At 42.5% G+C, this 14,079-nt stretch overlaps 1 protein-coding gene across 1 annotated transcript in view; it reads left to right on the top strand.

The window, feature by feature from the left end:
- The window catches only part of LOC126470637 (Fanconi anemia group M protein), a 243,069-nt gene that overhangs the window by 68,813 nt on the left and 160,177 nt on the right, over positions 1-14,079 (top strand). Inside the window, exons 3-4 of the mRNA XM_050098618.1 lie at positions 1,244-1,392; positions 12,603-12,770. Coding sequence (XP_049954575.1) covers positions 1,244-1,392; positions 12,603-12,770 — 317 coding nt within the window. The remainder of the gene's footprint in view (positions 1-1,243; positions 1,393-12,602; positions 12,771-14,079) is intronic.

The following is a 14,079-nucleotide window of genomic DNA, read 5'->3' as shown; positions in this document are numbered from 1 at the left end:
GTGGTCACTGATCCCTGATCACAAAGAGGTCAAGTCAGTTTATTGCCATCAGGTCTATTCCATTTCTCTCATGGTTATTGTGCCAAACTACCTGTTCTAGGTAATTTTCATAGAAAACTTTTATGTCTGTCTACCAAATTTTAACAATCAATGTGGAGCCATTAAAATCTCCGAAAAGTATTATTGCATGATTTGGAAACATAAGTTGTGAGAACATATTTTTTTCTCTGAAGTTCTCAGTTCTGCAGCTGAAACTGCTACATGATAGTGGCTTACATTTTTAAACTATCACTGTAATCTCATTTGTGATTGTTGTTCATACCCAGACCATTTCACATGCAAACACTTAGTTTTTCCATTGACATCTCAGTGGTGTCAGTTTCTCACTTTAGTCAACTTTCAGTGCTAAGTTTTACTTTGGGTTCCACAGCTTTTCAGTTGGGGCTCAAACACTGAGACTTTTTTGTGAATCATTATAAGTTTATCACTAATTTTTTATATCTTCATCACTTTGGGGTATTTTTTCATGTTTTATGTGAGTATTTGGTAACTCTTTGCAGCAATATTTATTTCACATGGATGAAAAGCCTCCTACTAAAAAAAAAAATGCAAGCAATATATCTTTCCAGATTAAGGCCGATCAGTGTTGTTGTAAAATGGAAAACTAGGGGATCAATAAACCCAATCAAGACTCTGGTAGTCTTAAAAAATTTATTGGTTGGAGCTGACAAACTGAAAAGTCTATTGTGCAAACTTATTTTACATCATTCTCATAAACTACTGTAGTAGACTTCCCATGTTGCTCAGGTACAGAAGTTGGTATCTGAATGATGTGTCCAGATACCTTTGCCTTCATGTTTTAGGTGAAGGTAACAAGAAATAATGTAAGAGAATTATGATGGAAAATAATGAAGGGAAGAGGACTTGAAGTTGGAATCAGCTAAGACGTACAGCCGAAAATGCATGGGTGTGAATTTTAGTTGCAAGTCTTTATAGGAATCCATAGGAAAGTATGTAAAGAGGAAGTTCCTACGCACTGTGTCAAGATATGTACTTTTTAATACCAATGAAACAAGAAAATTGAGTAGTTGAACAGATAATTACTCGGTGTATGCTGTTAACATTTATTTGTAATACTCTCTCTCTCTCTCTCTCTCTCTCTCTCTCTCTCTCTCACTCACTCACTCACTCACTCACTCACTCACTCACTTTGAATTAACTTATATTTGCACTTGTATTTCAGACATCTGTATATGGGAGAAGAAGCTCCAGGCTTTGACGTTAGTGCAGGGCGCACGTGGAAGTATCCAGTAGACATCCCAAAACGTGATTACCAGTTCAACATTATTCAGAATGCTTTGTATCATAACACACTTGTCTGTCTACCGACAGGTGAGTCTCAAAATTTTTTAATGGTATCTTTTTCATTTTGTGCATGTGACCTAGTGTGCAGATGAATTTACCTTCTAAAATAGCCAAATATATGTCAATAGACTGTTGCCATCTAAGTCATATGTTTTAGTAAATATGTTGTGACAGTGCCACGACATTTAACAGTGCCGCCACATCAGTACGCGCAAACGGCGATAGAGGCGCTCCGCAACTCGGCTGAGCGCGGGAGCGCCACCTAGCTACGGTGTCACGGCACGGCAGTCGAATGACCGATACGGAATTGGTAGCATGTAACCAGCTATTGTTTCTACGTTTATATATCCGCGCAATTTATTAGTGATTAAAGGTTATAACACTTTTTGGCCACTAGGTCAGATATTTTTGTTCCTGCGTTGTGGATTTGTGTGTTCGTGTCAGGGCAGACATGGAACAGCTTATGCAAGCGCTCATTGAACAACAAACACAGCTGACAGCTGCTATTCAGGCGTTGTCAACATCGCTTTTCATCGTCTGTCTTCCTCTTCTCCGCCTCCGTTCCCTCCTTATGACGAGGCCGCTGAAGACTGGGAGGATTATGAGAAGCGTTTGCGGCAACACTTCTTGGCTTTCGACGTTGTCGACGCTCCTATGTGTAAGTCGTTATCTTGGATTTCCCCATGGATCTATCAGCTGCTATCTCAGTTAGCCCCGCTGCGGGAACCTGCCTCTCTGTCCTTCCAAGAAATGTGTCACTTATTGTCTAACTATTACCAAAAAAACACCCACGTCATTGCCGCCCGCGTGGCGTTCTACTGATGTCGTAAACAGCCCCATCAATCTTACCGGGCTTGGGCGGCGGAACTACACGGTCTGAGTAGGAAATGTCAGTTTGTCATGGACACTCATCATGAGTCTTATGCTGATTCAATGGTTAGGGATGCGATTCTACGGCTTGCTCTTGATAAAGAAGTTCGGCAACGTGCCTTACAACTGCCAAACCCGTCGTTGTCGGAAGTTCTAAGCATCGCTCAATCTTTTGAAGTGTCTCACGCTGCTGGTGCGCAAATAGACTCGTGGTGTGATGTAGGCGCTATACAGACCACTTTCGACACGGTCAATTTGCCTGTTTCCCAGGGGACCAACGATGTGGCGGCGGTTCACTCGCGTCAACAACGTCGCGTTGGGCCGCCACGCTCGCAGCAAAAACAGCAACCACAGAAGCAGGTTTGTTCCGCACTTCCTTCTTGTCCACGTTGTTTCGTACAGCATGACAGGGCCGCGTGTGCAAAACGTTGGGCCACGTGTAATTCATGTAGGAAAAAAGGCCACATTGCTTCTATGTGTCAGTCCCCTAAAGTTCCTCTCGACGAGGACGAGGCATCGGACATGGATGTTAACTGTGTGCTTTCTCAAACAAATAAGTTGTTTGTTACTGTTCGTGTTCTGGATAATGACATTCGCATGCAAGTGGACACTGGCTCTGCAGTAACTCTCATTAATTCTTGCACGTACTTGGAGTTGGGCTCCCTTCCCTTGTCTCCAGTTACGCGAAATCTGAGAACTTATAATAAACAGAAAATTCCTATCGTTGGCCAGTTTGATGCTTCCACTGCCTACAAGTCTGTTGTTAGGCCCCTCACGTTTTATGTGGTGGATCATGCGGGCACTGAAAACCTGTCCGGTTATGATGCTTTCCAGTTGTTCAGGATCTCCATTGATGATGATGTGCACCTCATATCTGAGGATATTCCGTATCAACAGCTGGATGGATTGTGTTCTGCATTTTCGTCCGTGTTCTCTGCTGGTCTGGGTCGTGCCAAGGATTTTGAAGCCCACATTACTCTTAAACCTACAGCTCGCCCTATGTTTTTCCGGGCACGCCCTATTCCGGTGGCGTTGCGTGCACCTATCAAGGCTGAGATAGACAGGTTAACAGCTTCAGGGATTCTCCTTCCTGTTAAGTCCAGTGAATGGGCATCGCCAATCGTGGTGGTTTCTAAACCAAACGGGAGTGTGTGATTGTGTGGTGATTTTAAAGCCACTGTCAATGCTCAGAGCCTCATTGACACTTATCCTCTTCCCCGTCCTGAGGAGTTATTTACCAAGCTCGCTGGGGGCCAGTTCTTTTCCAAACTTGACTTATCGGAGGCGTACCATCAGTTGCCGTTGGATGCGTCTTCCAAGGAATTTCTCGTCATCAACACTCCTTGTGGGTTGTATCAGTACCAGCGGTTACAGTCTGACGTCGCTAGCGCACCGGCCATTTTTCAGCGGTTTTTGGAACAGCTCACGGCTTCCGTTCCCGGCTGCATAAACTATCTGGATGACATTGTTGTCATGGGGTCCTCCACTGAGGAGCACCTTCGCAATTTGTGTTCACTGTTTCGGGTTCTGCATTCGGCTGGGTTGAAGTGCAGTCTGGACAAGTCACAGTTCTTCCAACCCTCCATTGTGTATCTTGGTTTCCACTTGTCCCGTGAGGGTATACGTCCTCTACGTCAGCATGTTGCGGCCATTACCGCTCTACCCTGGCCGTCTACGGTCAAAGAACTTCAGGCGTTTCTAGGCAAGATTGCTTATTATCACAAATTCATTCCATCCGCGGCGGCGGTAGCTCATCCTCTGCATCAGCTGTTACGCAAAAACGTTCCTTTCTGTTGGACCGATGAGTGTGAGCAGGCTTTTGTCCGCCTGAAGGCTCATTTGCAGTCGGCGCTTTGTCTTGCCACATTCCGTCTGGGTCAGCACTTGGTTCTGGCGACTGACGCGTCCCAGTATGGCCTAGGGGCTGTTCTCGCCCATCGGTGTGAGGATGGGTCAGAACAACCCATCGCCTATGCTTCCAAGACCCTCAACGACGCGCAACGGCGTTAGTCTCTAATCGAAAAGGAGGCGCTCGCTATCATTTATGCTCTAAAAAGTTCAGCGTTTTTTTGTATGGTTCTAAGTTTCACCTCATCACTGACCACAAGCCACTGGTCTCTCTGTTCAGCCCATCGGCGTCGCTTCCGGATAAGGCAGCTCACCGCCTGCAACGTTGGGCCTTATACTTGTCTCGTTTTCATTATGAGATTCACTATCGCCCCATGGCCCAGCACGCCAACACTGACGCGTTGTCGCATTTGCCGATGGGCCCCTACCTGGTTTTCGATCGAGATGAACTACTCTGTTTCCGCATTGATGAGGCAGAACGTCGTGCAGTCGAGGGTTTTCCGCTTACAGGTTCGCAGGTCGCGTCGGCTACTGCGCAGGACCCGGTCCTGCGTCAGGTGATCAGTTTTATTCAACGGGGTTGGCCGGACAGGACCAAGGGCCGGGCATCGGATCCCCTTCGCAACTATCATGCCTTGCGCCTTCGTCTGTCTGTTCGTGATGGTGTTGTTCTTCTGGCCACGGATGGCGCATCTCCACGGGTCGTGGTGCCAGCCTCTCTTCACAAAGATGTTCTCAAACTGTTGCATGAAGGCCATTGGGGGATTTCTCGGACTAAGTCCCTGGCCTGCAGGCACGTTTATTGGCCCGGTATTGATTCGCACATCGCCCACATGGTCGCTGCGTGTGGTCAGTGTGCTCAACAACTGGCTGCACCCCGTACAATGCCCTCTCCGTGGCCTGACCCGGCGCAGCCATGGGAACAGGTGCACGCTGACTTTGCCGGCCCCTTCCTCGGCACTTATTGGCTGCTGTTGATTGACACCTTCTTGAAGTTTCCGTTTGTTGTTCGATGTCCGTCGCCCACCACTGCGGCGATGACGCTGGCTTTGTCCAAAATCTTTGCGCTAGAAGGTCTTCCATCCACGGTCGTCACAGACAATGGCTCTCCGTTCTCTTCGCAGGCCTTCCGTGATTTTTGTACTGGACACGGGATTCATAATGTTACAGCACCGCCCTTCCATCCGCAATCGAATGGGGAGGTCGAGCACCTTGTCCGCACTGTCAAAAGCCAGATGAAAAAATTCCTTAGTGCTTTTTCCATAGATGACGCTCTGTTGCATTTTCTGAGTTCTTATCGCTTCATGCCTCTGGGTGATCGCAGCCCTGCTGAACTTTTGCATGGCCGCCAACCGCTCACTCTACTGCACCTGCTTCACCCTGTCAGGCCTTGTACTGTGTCCCCTCGTGCGGGAAAATACTCGGTGGCCACCGACGTGTGGGCACGAGGGTATGGATCTCGCCCTAAATGGATTCCAGGGCTGGTCAAGGCTCTTCGCGGCTGCCGGCTTTGTGAAATACGTACGGACGACGGCATGGTTGTTCGCCATTATGACCAGATGCGCCCACGAGTGGTGGCTACACCGGTGCCACCGCCCCTTCCTTCTCCTCCACCAGCCCGAGAAGCCAGTCCTGTCGCTGCTGCCGATCTCCCGTGCATGTTGCTGCAGCCGACGTCGCTACCGCTTCTGAGTACGCCGGAACCGGCCCCAGTCGCGACGCTGCATTCTCCGGGACCCATCTCGCTGGAGCACATTCCCAGGTCCATGACACCTACGGATGCTGCTCCGGAGTATTCACCCATCATCTCGTCCAGGAGGCACGTTCCACGCACGAGCTTCCGTCCTTTCGACCGTACTCTCGTGTTTCTCCGCGGGATCTTCTCGGGGCCTCCCAAGAGGCCATAGATGTCTCCGCGCTGTCCGTGTCTCCCAGGAAGTGAGTGTTTTTTTTTTTTTCAAGGGGGGAAAAGTGTTGTGACAGTGCCACGACATTTAACAGTGCCGCCACGTCAGTACGCGCAAACGGCGATAGAGGCGCTCTGCAACTCGGCTGAGCGCGGGAGCGCCACCTAGCTGCGAACGGCACCGGCCGCATGTCACGGCACGGCAGTCGAATGACCGATACGGAATTGGTAGCATGTAACCAGCTATTGTTGCTACGTTTGTATATCCACGCAATTTATTAGTGATTAAAGGTTATAACAAAATACATGATTGATATCAATTGGCAGTGATTACTGAAACTGGACATTATGAAATAGTCAGACCACTGTGAACTAACAGTATCGGTAATGTTTTTTTGTACAAATAATGCAATGTAAAATATGAATTGAGGAACCTGAACAAAAGTATTTAATTTACTTATTTCTGAATGCAGGGAACACAGATGTCTACACTAAATGTTGTCAAATGATCATTCCTCTACAGACAAGTATTTAATTTACTTGTTATGTCTGAATGCAGGGAACACAGATGTCTACACTAAATGTTGTCAAATGATCATTCCTCTACAGACATATTACAGCACTTAAACAGAGAGTTAAGGAATGCAGAAGATGGGTTAGGCTCATTGTATCAGTACAACCCTAAATTACATCTATCTAATGATTGCTGTGAAATGGGTAGCATCTCACTGACATTAGTTAACAGTGGTTGTGCTTGATGTTGGCAAGGCTGGTCAGTGTAACCTGTAGTACTCTATTAGTATAAACGCTGCACATGCTTCAGTGATGACAGTTCAACATGAGCTGGAACGTGGCATGTAGATAGAGACGTAATTTGGCTGAACCACTCAAATCATTAGCATAAATATGCTATGGAAAGTTTTGGCATAATGTGAATAATTTAGTAGTAAAGGTATCAACTCACCAAACAGTAGAGGCGTTGATTCATTGACAGGCACACAAACAAGACTGAAAACTTCGTTAGCTACTGGATGGATCATGCTCATGCAGAAACACACACACACACACACACACACACACACACACACACACACACACACCTATACAACTTCATTGTGCAAGCTTATTGTGCAAGCTGAATACACATTTTGGGACTGTAGTTCTGCCGGTTGACTGGAGTGAGGGTGAGGTGAGAAACAGGAGGGAGAGTTGAGGAAGGGAGGAAGGGTGATGGCTCAGATGAAGGCAGCAGGTGTAAAGTATATGCAGTAGTGAGAGGCAACAGGTGCACACCAGCACTGATGAGTTCATGAAGTGCATGTGGAAGAGTAGATTGGGAGATGTTGATTGAGCAGAGGAAGGAGAGACTGTGAGGAAGATACTGTGGGTGTAGGATGAGTGAAGTCAAGATTCTGGAGCTGTGTGGAAGTGTGTGTAGGATAGAGGTTGGTGGAGATTGACACCTGGAGGATTACAGGAATGAAGGATGTGCTGCAAGGACAACTCCTGTCTACATAGTTCAGAAAAACTGATACTGGGGAGGAATGGTCCAGAAGAGATGGGTTTTGAAGCTGCCTTTGAAGGAGAACATGCTGTGCTCAGCAGTGTATTTGGTCAGTGGAGGATCAACTCTGCTCTTTGCAATCGTTTGAAGGTGACCATTCATCAAGGTGGATACATGGCAAATGGTCATGACCACTGCTCCACAACATGTGTGACCTGGATCCTACATCCCAGCACGAGTTTCTCTAAACTACGTAGATGGGAAATCTCATGGCATCCTAGCAACACACCCTTTATTCCCATAATTATCATGGCCTCAATTTCCACTAACCCATGCCCAACAATATTTTGCACTTGATTGTATGGAAAGTATCCATTAAATCTGATCAGTTGACCCATTGATGTCAGTGTCAGTGTCATTGTCATAGACCACAGTTTTGTGGTTGGTATCATATCACATTGATTGAGCTTACATCTTGGTGCTTAGTTCTTTACAAATGAAATAGGTGTTCACATTATGTTTGTATATACAACTGCCAATCTTGATGAAAAATTAAGATCTTAAAAAAAAAAAAAAAAAAAAAGGCACTCCGTCTTCAGGCCATGAGTGGCCTACCGGGACCATCTGACCGCCATGTCATCCTCAGATGCGGATAGGAGGGGCATTGGATCAGCACACCACTCTCCCGGTTGTTATGATGGTATTCTTGACCGAAGCCACTACTATTCAGTCGAGTAGCTCCTCAGTTGGCATCACACGGCTGAGTGCACCCCGAAAAATGGCAACAGCGCATGGCGGCCTCGATGGTCACGCATACAAGGGCCGACCCTACCTGACAGCGCTTAACTTCAGTGATCTCACGGGAACCGGTGTATCCACTGCGGCAAGGCCGTTGCCTAAGATCTAATTCTAACATTAAATAATTATCAGTTTTCAGTATCACTGCAAAGTTTCACATTCCATTAAACTACTATTTCATTATAAACTACCAATTTCGTAATTGGATGTTTATGATTTAAATAAAATTTTCATTATTGGGATCACATAACTGCATAGTGTTTCAGAGGATGAAAATTGTCCTAAATTTTCAACTTCCAAAATGCTCGGCTTTTTCTGTCAGTTTGTCCATAATGGATGACTTATGATGTCGCAAAAAGTTAAAGCATTTAAGAAGGGTATCATGGTCACTGCAACAGCAACAACACGAAGCTACACTCATTGACAACAAGTCTTCACATCCAGCCTGTCCATTCCTTGATTTCCCTAGACATGACAGCAAGCCAGCACACATGAGCAGATCAGTGACCAGAGCAGCACTGTATTACATGCCATCCCTTTACATGCTACAACCATCTTCTTGAAGGGAAACCTGATGTACATGAAAAATATTTGCAGTTGCAAATACAAACAACCATCAGCTGTATAAGGGAATGACAATAATGAAAACTGGTGCTGGACTGGGACTCAAAACCGTATTTCCCACTTTACACAAGAGGTCATTTTAACTGCTTTGGCTGTCAGTGCACGATCCACAGCCAGACCCAAACTTCCATATGTCATCATTCCTGCTTCACAGCCTGTACTTGTACACACATTATGTAATTCCTATACAGTGGAGAACATTTTAATTGAAAGTTGCTGCCTGATATTGTCAGATAAATACCATATTATAAATACAATAATCAAATATTATAAATGTGACAATATCCTTTGGACATGCATACATGTCCAGAGGAACACTACATCATTTTTCTTAGCAACATAGGCATTGCAACATTGTATTTATTCGCTGATACCAGCCAGTGACTTTCAATTAAAATGTCCTCTCCTGTATGAGAATTACATAATGTATGTACAAGTACAGGTTGTATACATGGAAGTTTTGGTCTGACCATGAGTTGTGTGTGGATAGCCAAAACAGTTCAGGCAACCACTCATGTAAAGTGGAAATTCAGGGTTCGAGTCCCGGTCCAGCACAAAGTTTTCATTGTCATCATTCCCATATACAGCAGATGGCTGTTTGTATTAGCAAGTGTGAAAACATTTCATGTATTTCATAATGGCTGTAGTAGCGCCTGTTCCTTCTGACATGTATGTATGTCCAGAGGAACATTGCACTGCTCTTCTTAACTGTATAAGTACTGCAATATTCAAAGTTAATGTGTCCTTGGAGGGAGGACAAGTGGTTGTAGATCAAACTAAAAAATAAAATAAAAATTCGCAGGTTAAGTCAATAGCCATGTTTTTACAGACATCTCTCAACTCATTTGTAATTATTAAATTTCAAAACAAAGTATAGTATTAACAGTAGTTTATAATCAGTGTTAAAACAATATCACTAGAAGCTTCTGTAAAGTTTAGAAGGTAGGAGACGAGATACTGGCAGAAGTAAAGCTGTGAGGACCGGTCGTGAGTCGTGCTTCGGTAGCTCAGATGGTAGAGCACTTGCCCGCGAAAGACAAAGGTCCCGAGTTGGAGTCTTGCTCGGGCACACAGTTTTAATCTGCCAGGAAGTTTCATATCAGCGCACACTCCACTGTAGAGTGAAAATTATCATTCTGGAAATATCCTCCAGGCTGTGGCTAAGCCATGTCTCCGCAGTATCCTTTCTTTCAGGAGTGCTAGTTCTGCAAGCTTCGCAGGAGAGCTTGTGTAACGTTTGGAAGGTAGGAGACGAGATACTGGCAGAAGTAAAGCTGTGAGGACCGGTCATGAGTCGTGCTTTGGTAGCTCAGATAGTAGAGCACTTGCCCGCGAAAGGCAAAGGTCCCGAGTTCGAGTCTCGGTCAGGCACACAGTTTTAATCTGCCAGGATGTTTCAAGTTTTTATATTATTGTAATGTGTAAAACATAGTAGGTAGGAATTTCTAACTCACATCTGTATATTTAATAATAATAATAATAATAATAACAATAACTAAAACTTATAAAGGTCCACCACGAGCCCATATTTACAAATTAAAGTAAATTTAAAATGATTCATTCCACATCATTATGATTTATCATTCAAATGAGCCATGGAGCATGAAACTAACTAACTAAAATTGACCTGTAAGCCAAAACATAGACAAAAATTGTCTTTTCTTTTGTAGTTATTTACAATATTTCACAAAGAACCCACTGACAAGTCAGTTAAAAAGAAAAAGTTGTATTTTTAGATGTGCATTTTCTTTCTTTTTTGTACTCCTTAGTGATTGTAAAGTATTCATTCACAAAATATAGATTTTCCAGAATAACACCAGATTGTAAGTATTCAATTTACAGTAGTACAAGTATGTAATTTTTTACTATGAAGATAGAAAACTACTAAAATGAAACTTGTTATTCAGTTCTCTGCTCTTAAAAGAATTATTTCAAAGTGTGGTAGATGTTAACTGATTTGCAGTGAGATTAAAAACCACTCAAGAGTACTATGATTGGTTAGTATTAATTTTTTTGTGGGTGTCACCTAAATTGTGCTTAATAATGATGGAAATTTTTATTGTTAGTACAGTGATATAAATCACCAGGTATTGTAGTGTGCTGTTTAACGCTAGAACCATGGAAGCCGTCAAACTGACCATTGTGAAATTTTGTCTGTCTGTAACTACAGCAGACTTTTTTTTATTATAAATATTTGAAATTTTGTGACTTTTACTTCATTTCAGCAGAGATTGCACTATAGATAATACAGACTTCTGGGTTTATTCATTGCTTTTATTTCTCACTGTATGTCTAGCCATACATTTCTTTCCACATCTGTGTCACTTGAGAGTACTGCAAATGTTAAGTTACACTGCACATGACTGTGATGTGATGCCACAACCCTTGCTGAAGCTTCTGAGCTGATTATTTTGTCTCAGTTTACCTAAAGCACTTGGTTGTGTGCAAGTTGTAATACAGATATTGAAAATAGCTTGCAATTTGTCACACAAGAAAGTACTAATTTTTGCACTTTGGCATCAGTGAGCAGGTCAGTAAGACTCAAAACCAACATTTTCTTTGGTATCAAAAGTTTTGAATCATCTCAGTGAAAATTGTTCCATGCTTTACAGCATAGAACAAAGCATCACAATTGATAAAAAAAAAAAAACTGTTTCCCATTAAGGCCAGAGGCAGAATTACCCAATACATGTCTAGTAAGATAAAATTTGGCAAAAAATTTTGATTAGCAGCAGATACAGATACTAAATGTCTGTTGGATGCATGAACATCAACCAGAGAATTAGATCCTTTCCAAATGTGTTGTCATGAAGCTTAAAGTTTAATTCCTTATTGACGGAAGGAATGTGACAACAGATCATTTCCTCACTTCTTAGCATCTGGTCAAAATAATAAAAACTTGCATCCAGGGCTCATTTGAAAATGGACTCTCAGACCCATTGCACTCAGAACCAAAGATCCGAGTGACCTCCCAGCAGTAGTGTCCCATACTAGGAGTAATACTCTCCCTTACATTCTACAATATTTTTTCTGGTTGTGTGATTAGCATACTGGACTTGAAATCAGGAGGATGAAAGTTCAAATCTGGGTCTAGCCATCCAGATTTAGGTTTTCTATGAGTTACCTAAATCGCTTTTGACAAATTTTCAGGACAGTTTCGTTGAAAGGGCACAGCTGATTTCCTTCCCCATCCTTGAAACAATCTGAGTTTGTGCCCTGTCTCTAGTGACTTCAATGTTGATTAGATGTTAAACCATAATCTTCCATCCTTTCTTTCTAGTTGTGTCTGTTCATCTCTACAGCCAGTTCAAATCCTTCATGTCTTCAGTAAATTATTTGATAGCAAATTTCATTTCTTTTTGTAACACCCTTTGTCCCATGTTAAAAAATACCTAACATTGCCAAGAATGTTCCTCTCTAAAAACATTCCTGTGTAATCTTGAGTAGTGTTTAGTTTTTTGATATCTACAAGATTTAAAACCCTGTTGATACATAAATAGTATCAAATTTTCAGCAGTCCCCTCCATTGTACTGTTATCTTGATGTATAGACAAAACCACATGCAGGGTGCACATTTCATATATCTCGGATACAATCGTACAGTTCCTTAACACTTACTAGTAAAATATTCTGTGTATCAAATTCTCATGTTAACTAATGACTAATGAGAACATTTCTGTATTTCAGGCATGGGCAAAACATTCATTGCTGCAGTATTGATGTACAATTTTTATCGTTGGTACCCTCAAGGAAAAGTTGTTTTTATGGCCCCAACTAAACCACTTGTTCATCAGCAAGTAAATGCCTGCACTAATTTTACTGGTTTACCTAAAGACTCTATAACTATTATGACAGGTAAGTTCTAAGAACTAGAAGAATTATTATTTTTTATTAAGTACAATATTATGTATTATTTGTATTTTTACATTTTTTCCCATCTCTTCTCATATATAGTATTCTTTTCCTCCTTAACTTTCTACTTCTTCACTGATTTCCACTATTCAGTCCTAATTCCTATAGCTAAGCTAAATTAGGATCTAGGTGAGGAGATAGTATACTGTGTGTTAAGCCCGTGTGACACTCATGTATACCTGGTAAAATAACAGCACCTAAAAAACTGGGAAAACAGAAAATTAGCTATAAAAACCATTTAACATAGAGGATCTCAGCAAAGCAATAAACAATGGTAAAAATGGTAAAGCATCTGGCCTCAATAATATTTAGGTTGAGCAATTCAAAATGTTTGATAGCACAGAATGTAAGTGATAAGTGGAGTTCTTGAACAGCTACACCAAATCTCACAAGCTACCAAAAATCTGTAAAACTGTGGGAGTTATCACCTTTTTAAAACCGTGCCAGAGTTACATGCTCATCTCACTGCTCTGGCTTATGTATAAGCTGTTCAAAAGAATGATCCTCCACAGATTAATAGGTACCATTGAGCCATATTTAATGCCACAACAAACCATGTTCAGAGCTGGTGAGAGCTGCACATCCCAAGTTCTGAATTTGACACAGCATATTGAGAATGGTTTTGAAGAATGGAAAATTATGGGGACAATGTTTATAGACCTGACAGCTGCCTATGATACAATCAACCGCAGAATACTTTTTTAAAAAGTTTACCGAATAACTTAAAACTTTAAATTTACCTGCTTTAAAGAAAATCTTTTCCAGAAGTGCAGATACTTTGTGGATTTTAAATGACATATACAAGTCGATGAAGGATATATAGAAATAGACTGACTTAAGGAATGTACTGGCTCCGACACTATTTAAGATGTATACTAATGACTAACCCCTGTGAAACAAGACAGGGAGCTTCATTTATGCAGACAGTGTTGCTGGGCACAAAATTTCAGGAGTGTCAAGAAAAATCTGTCCAAAGCCTTTACAGGACTGACAGCTATTATTATATTTAAAAAAAAAAACTCTTCCTAAATCTTGCCAAAAACCATACTTGTCTGCACCTTCTCCCTAAAAACATCAAGCATAAAAAACTCTGCAGATTGAGTTAGGGGGATCCAGTTAAAACACAACCCCGCACTAAAATACCTGGTAGTAACACTAGACAGGGCACTCATGTATATGAAACATTGTTACAACACAGTCACACAATTCAGTATTAGACTTCAAATTTATGTTTACTGTTGTTGTGGCTGCT

The sequence above is a fragment of the Schistocerca serialis genome, chromosome 3, assembly GCF_023864345.2.
Source record: "Schistocerca serialis cubense isolate TAMUIC-IGC-003099 chromosome 3, iqSchSeri2.2, whole genome shotgun sequence".
In the NCBI taxonomy this organism is placed as follows: domain Eukaryota; kingdom Metazoa; phylum Arthropoda; class Insecta; order Orthoptera; family Acrididae; genus Schistocerca; species Schistocerca serialis.
Note: the sequence above shows the minus strand (reverse complement) of the source record. Positions and strands in the feature narration are given on the sequence as shown.